The sequence below is a fragment of the Hyla sarda genome, chromosome 5, assembly GCF_029499605.1.
Source record: "Hyla sarda isolate aHylSar1 chromosome 5, aHylSar1.hap1, whole genome shotgun sequence".
Classification (NCBI taxonomy): domain Eukaryota; kingdom Metazoa; phylum Chordata; class Amphibia; order Anura; family Hylidae; genus Hyla; species Hyla sarda.
This window is the reverse complement of record NC_079193.1, coordinates 81,488,232-81,506,933: the sequence shown is the minus strand read 5'-3', so window position 1 is coordinate 81,506,933 and position 18,702 is coordinate 81,488,232. Positions and strand designations below refer to the sequence as shown.

Below are 18,702 nucleotides of genomic sequence, written 5' to 3'. Positions count from 1 at the left end.
GGTAAAACAATGAAGGTACCTGACCAACACACTCCATAATCATCTTACCTGTTTCAGAGACTATTAGTAGACTTCATCTAACTGCCTAAGGTGGCCAACATAAGTATGTCCTTCTCTGACTGTACTGATTCCGTGACCATAGAATACAGTGGATATGAGAGTGTAAAGCAGGATAATAGAGGAACATGTGAAAATATATATTCTTTTTAAATAATTTCTGATAAAGGGAACAAAAAAAATCTCCAATAGCAGCAGAGCTGTATACTTTAACACCTAAGAGCCCTCTATAATCTAGGAAGCAAAGGAGGGGGGCCGTCGATGCAGAGCAAGGGAGAACTTGCCTGTCATATCTTTGCAGCTTCATGTAAACATTTTCTTTTTTCAGCTCACTGTAAATATCTTTTCAGCATCACAGAAGCACATTGTACCAAATCAAAGGTCAAATGTACTTCTTAAATGGGGAATTCCGGTGAAAAACACTTTTTTTTAATCAACTGGTGCAAGAAAGTTAAACAGATTTGTAAATTACTTCTATTAAAAAATCTTAATCCTTCTAGTACTTATTAGCTGCTGAATATTACAGAGGAAATTCTTTTATTTTTGGAACATTTTTGGATGTCTGCTGACATCATGACCACAGTGCTCTCTTCTGACATATCTGTCCATTTTAGGAACTGTCCAGAGCAGCAAATGTTTGCTATGAGGATTTTCTTCTACTCTGGACAGTTCTTAAAATGGACAGAGATGTCAGCAGAGAGAACTGTGGTCATGATGTCAGCAGAGAGAACTGTGTTCCAAAACAAAAATCATTTCCTCTGTAGTAATCAGTTCCTCTGTAGCTAAAAATATACACACTTTGAGATATATATATATATATATATATATATATATATATATATATATTTTTTTTTTTATGTTTTTCATCCTCTTTAAAAATGAAAAGTTAAGTGAGGGCTTAAATTTTTTTCCTATAGCTTCCTCTGACATGTCTCTGAAGGAGTAACCCGCCTTACCCAGTAATTAGCTAAGCGGGAGACGACATGGCAAAAGAAGAGAGGACAGTGAAGGGCAGGGGGACCCAGCACAGGCGGAATAGCAACTGCAAGCGCTCAGGACAGGTAAATATGCTTTGCTTATTTTTTTAAATGTACCTGTTCACAAAAACTTTTTATAACAATGTAGATAATTCCATTATATGAATATTTGTAATACACATTGGTTAAAAAATATATAAAAGTATATATTTTGGGGTAAAAAAAAAAAAATGCTGTCCCTGCAGCCGCCTGTGTCTCTGTGAGGATTCCAAATACAGGAAGTGAGGGCAGGACAAGAGAGCCATGCTTGTCCTCACTGCACAGATCTCTGCTTGTCCTCACGGCACAGATCCCTGCTTGTCCTCACACAGGCATTAGCTGCAAGGACAGAAACATTTTACACTTTACACTGTTTTGCTGCATTACTGTTGGTTCAGTTTTGGCTATATGTATTCTCTGCAAGTGCACTTTATCCATATTGCATGGTACAACTAGTTTATACGACATTGTTATATATCCGTGCAGGTTTGGCAGCTTACATGCCCATACATATGGGATCAGTGTATATAAAAGTGTTACTTTTTGTCCTGGAGAAGTCCATGGTTTTCAGTCGCCACATTTCTGTTTTTATATAGATCTTTTGTAGTTTTCATCAATAAAGATTGTATATTTTTGCACAAGTCATGTGTCTGCTATAGCTTTCTAGCATATTGGTATTGTTGGTACAATAATCGTAAAGCATGTTAACATGGATATCATTTTAATCATATTGACCCACACAATAAAGAGAACATGTACTTTTTACTGTAAAATGCACTGCGCAAAAACAAAACCCTCCAAAAGTTGCAAAATTGCAGTTTTCTTTTTAATTTCCCCCCAAAATAAGTTATTTTTGGTTATGCTGTACATTTTATAGTAAAATAAAAAAAGGTGTCATTACAAAGTAAAATTGGTCACGCAATAAACAAGCCTTCATAGGTATGTGGATGGAAAAATAAGAAAGTTATGGATTTTAGAAGGTGAGGAGGAAAAAACGAAAATGCAAAAATAAAGATAGCTGAGTTCTTTACCTCTTAAGGACGCAGGGTGTACCTGTACGGCCTGTGCCCGGTACATAACGAAAGCCGGGACCATGGGCTAATAGCGTGCGGCACCAATCGTGGTCGTATTTTCGGTCACTTTTTATATCATGAAAAAAAATGAATAAAAAGCGATTAAAAAGTCCGATCAATTTAAAAATGGTACCGATAAAAACTTCAGATCACGGCGCAAAAAATGAGCCCTCATCCTGGCCCGTACGCGGAAAAATACAAAAGTTATAGGGGTCAGATTTTTTTTTTTTTTAGAAGTAATACAAAATCAAGCCTATATAAGTAAGGTATCATTTTAACTGTATGGACCTACAGAATAAAGATGTAATTTTTACAGAAAAATGCACTGCGTATAAACGGAAGCCCCAAAAAGTTACAAAATTTTATTTTGTCTTCAATTTTGTCGCACAATGAATTTTTTTTCCGCTTCGCCGTGGATAGTTTGGTAAAATGACTAGTCACTGCAAAGTAGAATTGGTGGGGCAAAAAATAAGCCATAATATGGAATTTTAGGTGCAAAATTGAAAGCGTTATTTTTTTGAAGGTGATGAGGGAAAAAAATGAAAATGCAAAAATGGAAAAACCCTGCATCCTTAAGAGGTAAAGGCCCAAATGGGCTTTGTCCTAAAAGGGTTAAAGAACCCATAAAATTTTTTTTTTTTTTTTAAAGTCTGTATTGCCTTTAATAGGGTAAATGAAAGAAAAGAAACTGGATTAAAGAAAGGTAACACTCTGAAATAAGTTAACATGTAAATCTTACCTTATCAAGATCAGGAGTTCCAAAAACAGCACTTCCGGTGGGGCAAACTTTTGCCAAAGAGTCGCTTATTTTGGAAATGTCATGAATTCTATCGATTGACTGTTTTAGAAAATAGGAAAAACTTGTAAAAATCACATAATTCATAAGATCAGTACGTCATTCAAAAACATGATCAACCTGAGAGAGCAGAGTTACCACTGAAGAGACCGTGCTAAAAACCCAATAGACTGTACATCACACAACAGAAGATTTCTGGCAGCACCGAGAAGAGGTCACAATGATCCTGTAGCAATCTGGAGATGTACAATGCTTTTTCCAGCATGATGGAGCCCCATGTCACAAGGCAAAAGTGATAACAAATTTTGGGTCCATGGAAAGGAAACTCTCCAGATCTCAATCCCATCAGGAACCAGTGCTCAACCCTCAAAATTTGGGCAGACAAACAAGGCACTAATTAGGAAAGTATGTGTATATCAAAAACACAACATCACGTCTTACGAGAAGAGGCTATTAAGCCTTGAAACGCATTATGTTTGGCCAATAAAGTGGATCACAAACTGTCTTTTTCCTCCTTTTCTGATGTACTGTTTCACTCAGTCAGATGGATTCCACGCAGATATTGGTAAGGCACTTATACCTGGATATTCGGTTTTGTTTACAGGTAGGGCTGCTGTATTGGATCACATAGCAAATGACATCTGTGGGGAGGGTCAGTGGACCCGGAGATTCAGCTTTTGCGCCGCTCTTGGAGAGTTAGGTTAATTTGTTTATATGTGCATTTGAGACCATTGTTAGGCAGGCCAATAGGATCTGGTCAGGCAGGGCCATTGGATGTGATGTATTTATATGTGCACATATATACATAAAAATTATTCTTACATTCACGTTATCTGATATTAATGTTAGGTAGGGTGATTGGGTGCTATATTTATATGGGTATTAGTATCTCTAATAATATTTGGTTAATATATTTACATTCATGATTGATTTTTTTCATTATTTTTTTTTCCTATTTATTTTTATTTTCATTAATATTTTTATTTTATTTTTCTTTATTTCATTTTGGTATATAGAAGTGTGTGGTGTACTTTTCTAACGGATGGTTTATTTTGGGGATACAATGTGTCATGGTCAATACGGGATACGTAGATTGGTTTTACCTTGGTAATTCTAAGTACGAATATTTATACAATAGTTGGTGGATCAGAGCAGACGCAGCTGTTCTGACTCATGTTCACGTGTATTTTATTTCATTCCAGAAGGGTATAGTCACATACATACGTGTTTAATGTTTTTTTGTATATATTACTATATCTGGGGCATTGGGTTTCTATTGGCCTTAAGGATGACAGTATGGCGACAAAATAAATAAATATTTGCTTTAGTTTACTATTTTTAGATCTTGGGTGCTTCTCTGTAAATTTGCTACAACATTGAATCATCATGTCCATAACTGTTACTTTTTAAGCTCTCAATGTAATTGTTCTGTACCGTGTGACACGCGGACCATGTGACTAGGGGTTAGGACTGGCCCGGTCACATGATCGGAGCGGTGTTGGCGCGCATGGTGCACCTACAATTCACTAGGAGGTTATCTACTTTGGTCATGTGAAGACAACATGTGACTCCCCTGGTCTTGTGATCGGAGTGCGGGTGAGGCGCTGATGCGTCTGCAGAATCTTGACCTACAAGTTGGATTATGCGCAGTGTGGGGCCTGCCAAGCCCTCATCAGGTATTCGTCTGATTTATGGAGTATATAAAAGACACGATATGTCAGTACATCACTACACCCCGGTGACGGAACGCGTGGGGTTCTCTCTCTGGACATGGGCTGACTACGGTTCTTGTTCCTCCCTTCTTTCCTCTGTCTGTGATCGACGTACCATGTGGTGATATTCCAGTTACCTTTGCTGATATTATTGTCATTGATTGTTTATTGACTGCATTGTTACTAAATGGACTGACTGCATTAAATTGTGAGTCTACTCTGTATACATGGTGCTCCCTGTGATTGTGTAACAACTTGGTGTGGTACACATGCATGAGTAGATTTTTATAATTATCGTAAAATCTCTTTCTCAGAGGATCCATTGATGGACACAAAGACCGTTCGTATATGCTGCTGCCACTTGGAGGCTGACACTAGGCAACAAAAAGAAATTCGGCCCCTCCTAGTAGGATATACCCAGCCTACAAACTCTGAGCTATCAGATGAGTCCCAAAGCAGTAGGAGAGGATCAACAGGGAAAGAAAAAACAGCAACTGTCCGAGGAAACCACAGACAAAAAAAATAAACGAACCAACCCTCGGACAGGCAACGTAACCAAGGACACCAGAACAAATGGGCGGGAGCTGTGTCCCCAATGGATCCTCCAAGAAAGATATTACGGTAAGCACTACAATCTACTTTTCTCATTAGGCTCCACTGGGGGACACAGACCGCTGGACTTACCAAAAGCAGTCACCTTGGTGGGAAAGAACCCATGCAACTCAGGTGGAAGGCTGGGCCACAGATGTCCGCAACACCTTGCGACCCAACCAGGGTCAGTGGATGCAAAAGTGTGCACCTGGTAAAATTTTGTAAAACTGTGCAAGGACGACCAGGTGGTCGCCTTACAGACTTGCAAAGCCGAAGCCCTGTTGTGGAGAGCCCAGGAGGCCCCAGCAGAACAAGTAGAATGAGCTGAGACCCGGAAAGGTGGAGCCTTCCCTTTGCAGCAGTAAGCTTCCAAGATGGCAGAACGGATCCACCGCGAAATGGTTGCCTTTGAAGCAGGAAATCCATTACGACAACCCTCCTTAAGCACAAAGAAAGTCACACTGGCGAAAGGATGAAGTGACCGAAAGGTAAATCCGAATGGCCCGTACCACATCAAGGCCATGAAGCAACTGTTCCCTGGGATGGGACGGAGCTGGACAAAAGGACGGGAGGATGATATCCTAATTTAGGTGAAAGGCAGAGACCACCTTAGGCAGAAAAGATGGGACCGGACGGAAAATAACTTTGTCCTGGAGCAAGACCAGGTAGGGAGAGCCACCAGCTCCGAAACTCTCCTAATGGAAGTGACCACAATGAGGAAGGCCACCTTCAAGGAAAGGACATGAAGAGAAACATCCCGGAGTGGTTCGAAGGGAGTAACCTGCAAAGCACCGAGAACCAGATTCAGATCTCACGGAGAAGTAGGGGGATCTGTACGGCAGAGCCGAATGAGCTATACCCTGCCAAAAAGTGCGGATGTGGGGGTTGGACGCCAGGGGGCACTGAAAAAGAATGGGGAGAGCAGACACCTGACCCTTAATAGAACTGAGAATCAAGTGTTGTTCCAGTCCAGACTGCAAAAAGGAAAGACTACGTGGAAGGGAGAAAACAACTGGGGAGAAGGATTGAGACTCACACCATCGTAAGTAGGACTGCCAAGTACAATGATAAATCTTCGCAGAGGAAGGCTTGTGCGCCCTGATCATTGTGCGGCTCACCTGGAGAGAGAACCCACTGGCCCTTAGAACCGCAGTTTCAACCGCACTGTCAAATGCAGCGACAGTAAATTGGGGTGGCAAAGGGGACCCTGAGAAAACAGGTCAGGACTGGGAGGTGCAGTGGTATGTCGGCCACTAGTCAATCAATGTCTGCGAACCACGCACGCCAGGGCCAGTCCGGAGCCACGAGAATGGCGGGGACGCCCTCCGCTTTGCGTTTCCTCAGGAGCCTGGGAAGGGGAGGAACAGGAGGGAAGAGATAGGGGAGGAAGAAGTGCGGCCAGGGGATCACTAAGGCGTCTACGGCTAGGGCCCGAGGATCTCAGGACTTCGCGACAAAGCGAGGAACTTTCTGGTTGTGGCGAGACGCGAAGAGGTCCACGTCCGGAGTGCCCCAGAGGTTGCAGATCTTCGCAAACACCTCTGGATATAAAGACCACTCGCCGGGGTCCGCCTCCCAATTGTCCACCATCGCCGAGATGGAGGGAACTCTGAATTCTGCCCAGAGCAGGATCCTGGAGACCTCGGCCATCGCTGCGGGGCGAGGTCCACCCTGGCAATATGCCACAGTCGTGAAGTTGTCCGATTGGACAAGAACAGGACGGTCCTGGAGAAGGCGCTCCCAATGGAGGAGGCAAAAGGTAATATTGCCCAAAGTTCCAGAATGTTGATGGGCAGAAGAGCTTCCTGGGAGGACCAATGGCCCTGGACCGTCCGATCCCTGAAAACTGCCCCACCCGCAACTGCTGAGACTGGCATCCATCGTGATGACCTGCCAGTGGAGTGGCAGGAAAGATCTCCCCTGTAAAAGACAAGGAGACTGAAGCCACCACAGGAGGGACTGGTGAGTCCTGAGGTGGGGGGAGGGGGTGGTAGTAAGAATAATCCTGCAATCGAAATGGGACAAGGTCTGAAGAGTGAGAAGGAGACTCTTCGGATTTTGGTCCCATTAGCCTTGACCAGGAGGTTGTCCAGGTAGGGGATCAAAAGCACATCCCGGGTTCACGGAATGGCGATCGCCGCCAGGACCTTGGTGGCCAGGCCAAAAGGAAGGGCCACAAACTGGAAATGGCACTCCGGAAAGGCGAAGTGGAGATAGTGCTGATATGCCGGAAAAATTTGGATGTGAAGGTAAGCGTCTCGTATATCCACCGAGAAAAGAAACTTCCCTTGATCCATGGATGCCACCACAGAACGGAGTGACTCCATACAGAAATGATGCAGGATTAGGTGGCAGTTGAGACGCTTCAGATCCAGGATCAGGCAGACGGAACCCCCTTTCTTGGGGACGACGAACAGGTTTGTATAGAACCCCGAAAAACGCTTCTTTTGAAGAACTGGGACGATCACTCCCTGAGCGAGAAGAGTCTAAAGGAAGGAGAGCGACATGGAGCGCCTTGATCGACGAATTGCACCAAGTTACCTGTAGCAAAAGCAGTACAAGTAGTCTCCAGCATTGGAGAGTTGAAGAGCAAGATCTGCCAATTCCTCCGAAGGGGCCCCAGATAAAATGTCCTGGCGGAGTTGGGAAGCCCAAACAGATAGGGCTTTTGACACCCAAGCTGATGCGAAAGCAGGAAGCAAAGCTGAACCCGCCGCTGCAAAAACTAACTTGCCAGATTCATGATCCTCTTGTCCGCAGAATCCTTAAAGAGTAGCTCCCACCATCTATATAATATTTTTCTCTGTCCCTACCCATTTCTAATCTAATCTCTTATTCTGCTCACTCTGGCCGAGCAGGAAGCCGACTTCCCCAGCAGGCACGGCGTCACTGATGCCTGCTGGACTCAGACTTCCGCCATCAACTCATCTAAGCTGTGCTCCTGTTGGAAGCGCGCATAGATGATCGGCCAATAGCACGGAAGGCTACTCTGTTTAGCAGTTCATGTACTACCCAGGGAGAAGTATAGGAGCATCGCAGGACCTGCCATGCAACATATCCCTGCCGAGACAGTCCTGAAGCATCAGCGCGTGCTCAGAATATCAGTACCACCAGACTGTACGTGCCAGGGGCAGAGATGGGCTGCGTGCGAGGCCACTGAGCCAATACGCACCACCCCGGGGTTCACAGCGCTCGCTCCTGCCTGTCTGATTGACCAGCAGGGAGCGAGCGCAGGCTGACTGAATTCGGACCGATTGCCCATCCCTTACGAGATAGGTCCGAATTCAGCAGTGACGTCACAGCTGCCCACTAGGAGGGAGGCCCCCTAGTGGCCGGATTTCAAAAAGAAAATACAATATTTTAAAACACAAAAAAAAATAATTGATCTATATTCGAGTACATAAGTACTACAACATATGGGGGGGAAAAAAATATGTTCATGACAGTGCCCCTTTAAAGGAGGCCACGTCAGCCAAAGGAAGAGTAGTTGATTTTGACAGGAGAGAAACCGGAGGATCCACAGCCGGCGGCGTTGTCCATTTCATAATTCAAGTCCTGGGAAAATGGAAACTGCGCCTAAACCTTCTGAGTCTCTTGGAAGCATTTGTCTGGATGCTTCCATGCCACTTCTAGTAAGGAGTCGAATTCAGCATGAGAGCTGAATACCTTAGGAGAGCGACGGGAGCAGTGGAAGGAAACTTCAAGGGCTTGGTCTGAAGTTCCTCGGTCCTCTAGATGAAAGGTGTCCCTGATGGCTGACACCAAGCTGTCCACCATGTCGGTCCGCTGGCTCAGATGTAGAACCTGACGCTTCACCTACAAGCTCCCCAGGAGCACGGGAGGGGGTGGAAGCAGCCTTAGATGAAGGCGAGGCGGACCTAGGACATAAACTTGGAGACCTTGCATGGCGACCAGGAGAGCAGCCCCTGGAACGGGGGTGTTGCTGGGATGCCGGGGAGGAGGAGAGAGACCCATGAGGAGAGCGTCTGTCCCAAGCTTGGGAGTCCGGAGAAGAGCACCCCTTAGGTCAGGGGTGGGAAAGCGAGCCTCTCCGGAGAGCAGGCGTAAGGAAGATCGCTCCAAGGCGGTCACCACAGAACGGGGAAACCCACGCCAGATTGGAAATTGACTGGAATAGGGAGGAAACCCATTCCGGGGGGGGGGGGAGTAGCAGAGCCCGCACGATCCGGCCCGCACCAGGCATTTTAGTTTTGCAGCCCACACAAGCATAATAAGTGACCAGGTATGCAGTAACCGGTCTGGAGGGGGGGTGGATCAGGTCTGGGTTTCGGACATAACTGCTAGTAAAATTAGTTAGCAAGAAAAAAGGAGCAGTCACACCAGGTTTCTGTGTCCCTCAGATGGAGAGAAGCAAGCTGCAGGTGGAAGATCAGTCACTCGGTCCAGGAGAAGAGAGGGAGGGGAGTGAGGTCCCAGCAGAAGGAGGAAGGATGTGGCCCAATGTGGCCAGACTCTCATTGGTGGGAATGAAGGAGGCACCCAGACATGACCCCTGCAGCGCGTGCACTGCACTGATATGAGGTCAGTGACCCCCCCCCCCCCCCCCCCCCCAGTGCGCATGCTGTACTGTGATAGGATGGTGGGGGGAGCTGGGCCGGAACCCCACGGAAAAAGCCAGCCGTTGATAAGAGGGCAGAAAACAGAAATAGGTCCGGACAGAACAATCTTCACAATGCTGGGTTGTCCGAAGACGTTCAATCATTAGAGCTTCTGCGCAGTGAGTGTGGGTCCTTTGCTATCTTTTGATTCCAGGGATAGTTCGACTGCAAATTCTTTGACGGCATGTCCTCCCCAAGTGATCATGAGGTTACTGGACTTTAATGACAAAGTGGCACTGCTGAGATCTGTCTGGAGAAGGGATTAGGCATTGCATATTAGGGGCAGCAAAAGTGCTCTTATTTGAAGATTATTCAGCCACCAGGGTCAATAAATGGAGGATGCTCAGCTCCATCTGCATCTTTCTCTTCCATACAAGGCAGGGTTACTAGCTTAAGTATCAGGAAATTCTGTGGGTCAACTCTGTGGATAGTTTGTGCTTCACCTTTCACTCAGTTACTGATGCAGAGAAGGTACCATGATTGGACATTTTTAACTGGATTAGCAGTTTCAGCCCTCCCAGCATTCTTGAGGGGTCCTCCTTCCCCTTGTTGATTAGAGCATTCTCTGAGAACATAAGGGGATTTATCAAAACCTGTGAAGAGATAGAGTGGTGCAGTTGATCATAATAACCAATCAGATCGCCTCTATCATTTAAAAAAAAAAAAAAAAAAAAGCCCTTTGAAAAATGAAAGAAGCAATCTGGGCAACTTCCCCACTCTTCCTCTACACAGGTTTTAATAAATCTCCCCCATAGAGCTAATGTGATTTGCCAAACAGCTCCAATTTTGTTTCATCTGTCCAAAGGACATACTCTCAGAAGCTTTGTGGCTTGACAATATGCATCTTGGTAAACTCCAGCCTCGCTTCATCATCTTCATTTAAAGAGTACCTGTCACCAAATAAAACTTTTAATATAGTGTTCCTTGTGCAATTAGCAGACACTTTCCCATTCACTTGCTTTTAAAATTATTAACATAAATATGTTTAAAATGTAATATCAAAAGCGGCCACTAGGTGGCTCTGTTCTGTTCCCTGCCACAATTAATACAGTGAATTTGGTCTCCTCCCAGCCTGGCAGGAGACCAAACTCAGGTAGTGCTTCTCTGCACTGAGCTTGATTGACAGCTGCACAGAAAGTCAAAGCTCCACAGATTCTCACAGAAAGCTGCACAGACTGAAAGCTGCAGGAGAGCCTCACTGATCGCAACACAGACTGAAACATGCACAGAGTTTGCAGTCTTCTATTCATCACAGCTCTGCAACCATGTGAGGGCGAAAGTGGTCCCCCAGCAGGCTTCAGAAAGGTATGATGATACACAGCTTTTTAAAGCTCTGACATTTTTTTAAGGGCTGGGGGGGGGGGGGTGTTAGGAGTAGCTAGGGAACATAGCCTGAGTTAGTTTAAAACTGTTTATTTGGTGAAAGTCCACTTTGGCTCAAACAGAGATGGATGGTGTGATTTGACAATGATGTACTTTGGCCGTGAAGGTTACCTGTAATGTCTTTGGAAGTTGTTCTGGGCTCTTTGGTTACCAATATAATCTGAATCTTTTATTTGCATTTTATTGTGGCCTTGTGTGGGAGGTTTGCCACAGTCCCATGGACCTTAAAGTGATACTGTCGTTAGAAACAATTTTTTCCATTTAATACTTCTTTAAAAATTAAGCATTTTCCTAATATACTTCATAAAAACATTTTATTGCTAAAGATTTGAAAAAAGGGTTTACAAAAATGGCCACTAAGGGTCTCTGTCTCTTAATTTTGAAAACAAACCCTGGTATCTAGGGCTATTTGGTACTGACTATCAAGAAAATGACCAACATTCTAATGGGAGGGGGAGTGGGGTGTGGTTTTCTCTCTCCTCTGCTCACTCAGTACTGTTTATCAGCCATCTTTCAATTGTGTTATGAGAACACCTGTGAGATCCAGACAGGATGCAGACAGCTTGCAGCCTCTTCATCTGAGAAGCATTTCCATGCACAGTGACAAGAAATACAAAGTGCTAAACTATTTATATGAAAAATGGTTTCTCTTTGGTCATCTTATGAACTTATTTCTCGTGTATTTATACTTTATAGGTTCCACAGGGCTGCTGTTGTGTTATAAAACTGTGAAAATGTAAAAATCTTTATTTTTTTGCCACAAAATGCAGGTTTTTCTTCTGTCCTTGCACCATATACACTGCTCAAAAAATTAAGGGAACACTTAAACAACACAATGTAACTGCAAATCAATCACACTTCTGTGAAATCACACTGTCCACTCAGGTAGGGTGGTGACCACAGACCACTTCTCAGTTCCTATGCTTCCTGGCTGATGTTTTGGTCAGTTTTGAATGCTGGTGGTGCTTTCACTCCAGTGGTAGCATGAGATGGAGTCTACAACCCACACAAGTGGCTCAGGTAGTGCAGCTCATCAAGGATGGCACATCAATCCGGGCTGTGGTAAGAAGGTTTACTGTGTCTGTCAGCGTAGTGTCTAGAGCATGGAGGCGCTACCAGGAGACAGGCCAGTACATCAGGAGACGTGGAGGAGGCTGTAGGAGGTCAAAAACCCAGCAGCAGGACCGCTACCTCTGCCTTTGTGCAAGGAGGAGCAGGAGGAGCACTGCCAGAGCCCTGCAAAATTACCTCCAGCAGGCCACAAATGTGAATGTGTCCACTCAAACAGTCAGAAACAGACTCCATGAGGGTGGTATGAGGGCCCGATGTCCACAGGTGGGGGTTGTGCTTACAGCCCAGCACTGTGCAGGACGTTTGGCATTTGTCAGAAAACACCAAGATTGGCGCCCTGTGCTCTTCACAGATGAAAGCAGATTCACACTGAGCACATGTGACAAATGTGACATGAGACTGGAGATGCCATGGAGAACGTTCTGCTGCCTGCAACATCCTCAAGCATGACAGCTTTGGCGGTGGGTCAGTAATGGTGTGGGGTGGCATTTCTTTGGGGGGCTGCACAGCCCTCCATGTGCTTGCCAGAGGTAGCCTGACTGCCTTTAGGTACAGAGATGAGATCCTCAGACCCCTTGTGACACCATATGCTGGTGCAGTTGGCCCTGGGTTCCTCCTAATGCAACTCAGACCTCATGTGGCTGGAGTGTTTCAGCAGTTCCTGCAAGAGGAAGGCATTGATGCTATGGACTGGCCCGCCCATTCCCCCGACCTGAATCTGATTGAGCACATCTGGGACATCATGTGTCGCTCCATCCACCAACACCATGTTGCGCCACAGACTGTCCAGGAGTTGTCCACATCATCAGGAGCATGCCCCGGCATTGTGGTGAGGTCATACGCGCACGTGGAGGCCACACACACTACTGAGCCTCATTTTGACTTGTTTTAAGGACATTACATCAAAAGTTGGATCAGCCTGTAGTGTGGTTTTCCACTTGGATTTTGAGTATGACTCCATATCCAGACCTCCATGGGTTGATAAATTTGATTTCATTGATAATTTTTGTATGATTTTGTTGCCAGCACATTCATCTATGTAAAGACAAAAGTATTTCATATGAATAATTTATTCATTCAGATCTAGGATGTGTTATCTTAGTGTTCCCTTTATTTTTTTGAGCAGTGTAGTTTCACGTGGCTGCATTAGAGTTACATAGAGCATGCATTTAGGCAATATACTTTGCAAGTATAAAAATGTTTGTGCAGACCTAATGACAGGGGGAGGAGAGGAGCTCATCATACTCCAAGGGAAACATCCCCAGCCTCAGAGAAATTCAGAAAGACTGATAACAGTAATACATAGACCAAAAGGTATTTTACATATTAAAACATGCAAATTATTATGTATACAGGTCTTAGGGCACATTACTTCACCGATTTAAGCATTTTTTTACATATTCTTATTAATGACAGTACCGCTTTAAACTTCTGAATAATATGTGCAACTGTAATCACAGGAACAACAAGCTGCTTGGGGATGGTCCTATAGCCTTTACCTTTAATATGCTTGTCTATAATTTTCTCTCTTGTCTCCTCCCTCTCCTTGGTTTTCTGTGGTCAATGTAATGCACACCATGATACCAAACAGCACAGTGACTACTTTTAACCCTATGGCCATATTCACACAGCAAAAAAGCGAAAAAGCCAAAAACTTATGCCGGAATATCGGTATACATTATCGGCCTGAAAGGCCACAGATTATCGGTATCGGCTCTAAAAAAAAAAAAAAAAAAAAAATCTGTTGATCCCTAGTTCATACAATGGAAAACTTTGGGGGGACAATTTTTAGGGTCAAACTAATTTTTAGGGCTAGCCTTGGAAGGGGGTCACTCTAAGGTTCTAGTCCTGCAAGCCCCTGTGTGAGTAGGGTGAGAGCATGTAATTAGGGATAACTAGAGAGAGTGCACCTACTCCTGCACCTTTTCTGGTCAACTTACATCAAAATATAAGCATAGAGCATGACAGGCAAAGTGGGTAGGTAAGTTATTAAGCGTGCCATGCCTAAGGACTCTGATACTGTTTGGGTAAAGAAGCAGATGCATCACCTTACAAATGGGTTGCATATAAGTGTGTTGTCTGGTTTTATGACATATAGCTTTACCAATTACAAAGCATCTCTGGTTTAGTCTTTATATATTTTTGCAATAACTGGCAATACTAGTAAACATTGACTTCTGCTCTTCTCCTACCTGCCCCCAAAATGTCACAGCATCTTCGACATGAGAAACATAGACATCCTCCGCTGTGTGGAAACAAAAAGAAATAAAAATCTAGTTTACTTTCTGCTTAGAAACATGGTTAAAGAAACACTTAACCTTAAAAAATAAAAGTTGGTCATATACAATGGTGTAAATGTAAAAAATAGTCCACAATTGCTCATTTTTTGGTCACTTCATATGAGAAATTTTTTTTTAATAAAGGTGATCAAAAAGTTACCTCTGAACATAAACGGTTCCAATTAAAACTACAGATCACAGCACATAAGATTGCCCTCATACATCCCTGTATATGGAAAAATTGGGAGTTATAGGGGTCAGATGGGGGGGGGGGGCGCTTGCCTTGGCTAGCTACAGCTCTCCTGCCGCTAATAGCCTGGCATGCTGCGATCGCCATGGCCATAGAGCTGGGCAGTATGACAAAAAATGTGTATCACGGTATTTTTGTAACTTATGGTGGTTCCACGGTATATAACGGTATTTCTTTCACCCCCCCCTCCCACAAATCATGTGACCCGCGAGCGCTGTTCTGCTCCCCCCCCCACCAAATCATGTTACCCGCCAGCGCTGTTGTGCTCCCCTCCCCCACCAAATCATGTGACCCGCCTGCGCTGTTCTGCTCCCCCAAATTATCAGCCCAGCGGGGTACTACTCAAATATGTCAAGAACTGCCCTTTGTTGCGGGCCGACACCGGCGCTGGAACTCTATACTGTACGCCAGTGGTCTCCAACCTGCGGACCTCCAGATGTTGCAAAACTACAACTCCCAGCATGCCCGGACAGCTATCGCTTGACATATGTGAGTAGTACCCCGCTGGGCTGATAATTAATTGGGGGGGGGGGGGGAGCAGAACAGCGCAGGCGGGTCACGAATGATTAGTTCCCCGATGTGGGGACAGCGCAGCGCTGGGCTGATAATTCATTCCCAAGGGGGAGGGGCCCAACCAGTATTTCGGTATGGGAAAAATTCATATCGTGCAGCCCAAAAATTTCGGTATTCGGTATGAACCCGTATACCGCCCAGCCCTACATGGCCGGATATTAAACCATTAGATCACCGATGTCTAAGTTGACACCAGTGTCTAAAGGGATCTTATAACCAACCCTGGTGGTTTAGTGGGGTGGATCGTACTATTTTGGTTGAAATTATTTTATCTACCAGGACAAGTGGATTTTCTTGAGGGGCAAGTAGATTGTGTTCCGCTTTAGTCCCTTGGACAAGTAGTTTTTTTTTTTTTTTTTTTTATTTCCACACCCCTGCACCAGGTGTCATTCCAGTGAGCCCCTGTGATCGTAAGTTATTAGCAGGGAAAGCAGGCATGAGTGCACTTCACTCCACGACAGTTCAAGAGATCCATCTATTTTGGAAAACGGATCTATCTTTACTTTATTAATGTCCGCACAGAACATGGACAACTCGGAAATGCGCATTTCTGAATCTGAAGAAAGAATAGACATATCTGTTCTTTCTGCGGATGTCGGAATATGAATTTCCGCACCAGAAACATCTGGCGTGGAAATTCTGCCACTTCTGCCACAGTGCAGCAGAATCCCAATTGAAATCAATGCGACTCTACTGTTGCGGAAATCCCGCCATGTGAACATTAAGCTGTTTAGCAGAAAGCTCATAAAATCTGGTCACAACCAGACATTCAAGAAAAGGAGTAGGACATTTAGGGAGACCCACAGGTGGTTGGGAAGCCGAAAATAGCCGAACGGGACGTTCTTTATGCAGTTTACCTATCTCTCAGAGGTTGTTACCCTAAAATAATTTTTTATTTTTTTTTATATAGTTTCATTGGAATCTTACCAGTTTTACAGACTCCTAAACAGCCAATCTGCCTAGTTACAATATAAGAGTTAGGTACTTAGGAATGATATAGACCGCAATGGAATTCTGCAGCCTCGGAAACTGATTTGAACTGATTCCACAATATTGCAGGAAACACACACTTCTCCTGCCCCGCTGCTAATCTGATGAAGCATGGTTCTGCTGTGAAGCTTGACACAAGGAAAGTGCCTGTTCAACCAATCGCTGCGACCGCTGGCTAAAGCAAGAAAGTGCTCCGCAGTCAGAATGGCAGCAGGAGGGGAGTGTGACAGGTGAGTACAGCATAAGCAGATTTAATCATAAAAGTTATCCCCTGGACAATCCCTTTAAAAAAAATGAATAAATAAAAAAGGCCTTACCTTTGTTGTATGATATGTCTCCTTCCATTTTGATGAGCTAGATGAAAACAAATACAAAATAGATGTTTATCATAGGCACCTTCCACACAAACCAATATGACAGTATACTTAGGGCAGCTAAATGAAGCCTGAATACAAACTGTACCTGTATAGAGAATAGGACACTGAGAAACTTATTAACCCCTTAAGGACCAGGCCATTTTATACCTTAAGGACCGGAGCGTTTTTTGCAATTCTGACCACTGTCACTTTAAACATTAATAACAAGACTTCACAACAGAGATTGAAGTGCTGGCACTGCTCTCCCTCTATATATATTCTCCCTTAAACAGTCTGTGTGCGTACTCTAGCAGCGTATCTTCATGCGGTGGTGCTCATGTACTGCGATAGTGATAGGATGAATGCAAATCCAAATAATCAAGAAGAAAGTACAGGCAACTCACCACGTTGTAGTAACTTCGTGTTTATTACTGGGACATGCAGGTAAAGCGGCTCCACGCCACACCGGGATGCCGAACACTAGTGCGTTAACCGATGACAGCTGTTTCTTTCCTTTCAGGAACTTCAACAGATCGTCTCCATTCACCTGTGCACGTGACTATATATCTCCTCCTTTACTTGTGACGTCGTGCCGAGGTGAGCGGAGCTTCAATCTTACAAATAGATTTACCAATATTAGATTTATAAAAAAATTACTTATAAACCATAACATAATTGTGTATAAGTGAAAATAGCATTTCTGCTGTGGTAAAAAACTGTTTAAAACCGGGCTAGTAAAAACAGAACCATTTGTAACCAAACCGATGTTCAGAGAAAGACTCCCATATCTATTCTATCATTTAACCCCCTCATGTCTTGAGCTCCCGTCCTCAATATCCAACGGGCTTCTATTTCTCTTAATTTTTTCACATTATCTTGATCTGGTTTTATTTTGACTTTTTCTATGCCTAAGAATTTTATATTTTTGATGTTTCCTGCATGTTCAGAGACCACGTGTTCTATCAGTCGCGGTGAACCTTTTTTTGTCACTATAGAGTGCATGTGTTCTCTGAATCTGATATTCATGGGTCTGATTGTACTGCCTATGTAAAATCTCATACATTCACATATGATTGCATATATTACATTTTTGGATCTGCAGCACATAAAATCTGTTATTTCTCTAGTAATGCCACCTATGTTAATACTGTTGCCAGTTATAAAGTGGTGGCACTAGTTGCAATTTCCACATTTTTTATTTCCTCTGATTATTGATTTATTTAACCAGTTTTCTTCTGTTGTTCTTTTTTCAGTTATTTTACTTTTTACTAATTCGTCTTTTAAATTTTTTGTTCGCTTAAACGCTATCATGGGTTTTTCTATTTTTATTTTACCAAGAATCTGGTCTCTTTCTATTAAATGCCAGTTTGTGTGTATAGATCTTTTAATTAATTCATGCATGGGACTATACTTGAATGTAAATGTAAACCTCTCTTTCTTTATGTCCTCATCTTTTATTTTAGTGTGTTTTCTGTGTCTCCTATTTTTTAATAGTGTGCTTCTGTCAATTTTTTTAACTCTTTCTAGTGTGTTTTTTAACATTTGAGGTGGATATCCCCTATCTTCTAACCGTTGTATCAATTCATCGGCCTGAGTATTAAAAGCCTCTTCTGTGCTATTTATTCGTCTCAATCTGAGTAGTTGTCCATATGGTATTGCTTCTTTTGTGTGGGAGGGATGGTAGCTTTTATAGTGTAGTAGGGTATTGCTTGCGGTTTGTTTTCTGTACCCTATTGTAGCGAGTGTGTTGTTTTGTTTTTTTATAAGAACGTCCAGAAATTCTAGTTCTGTATTACTATATTTGGAGGTAAAAGCCATATTCATTTGGTTAGAATTAAGATATTCAACGAAACTCTCAAAGTCTTTAGGAGAACCCTTCCAGAGCATGAACACGTCGTCTACAAAACGTGAATAGTGTCCTATATGCTCTAGGAAG

At 43.6% G+C, this 18,702-nt stretch overlaps 1 protein-coding gene across 4 annotated transcripts in view; it reads right to left on the bottom strand.

Annotated features, from left to right (window-relative positions):
* STK31 (serine/threonine kinase 31) overlaps nt 1-18,702 on the bottom strand; it is a 182,190-nt gene that overhangs the window by 141,721 nt on the left and 21,767 nt on the right. For all 4 annotated transcript variants that reach the window (XM_056519806.1, XM_056519807.1, XM_056519804.1 and 1 more), the window contains exons 2-4: nt 16,728-16,764; nt 14,511-14,563; nt 2,886-2,984 (exon numbers count right to left, since the gene is read on the bottom strand). In XM_056519806.1, the coding sequence (XP_056375781.1) occupies nt 2,886-2,984; nt 14,511-14,563; nt 16,728-16,755 (180 nt within the window). In that variant the 5' untranslated portion in view covers nt 16,756-16,764. The remainder of the gene's footprint in view (nt 1-2,885; nt 2,985-14,510; nt 14,564-16,727; nt 16,765-18,702) is intronic.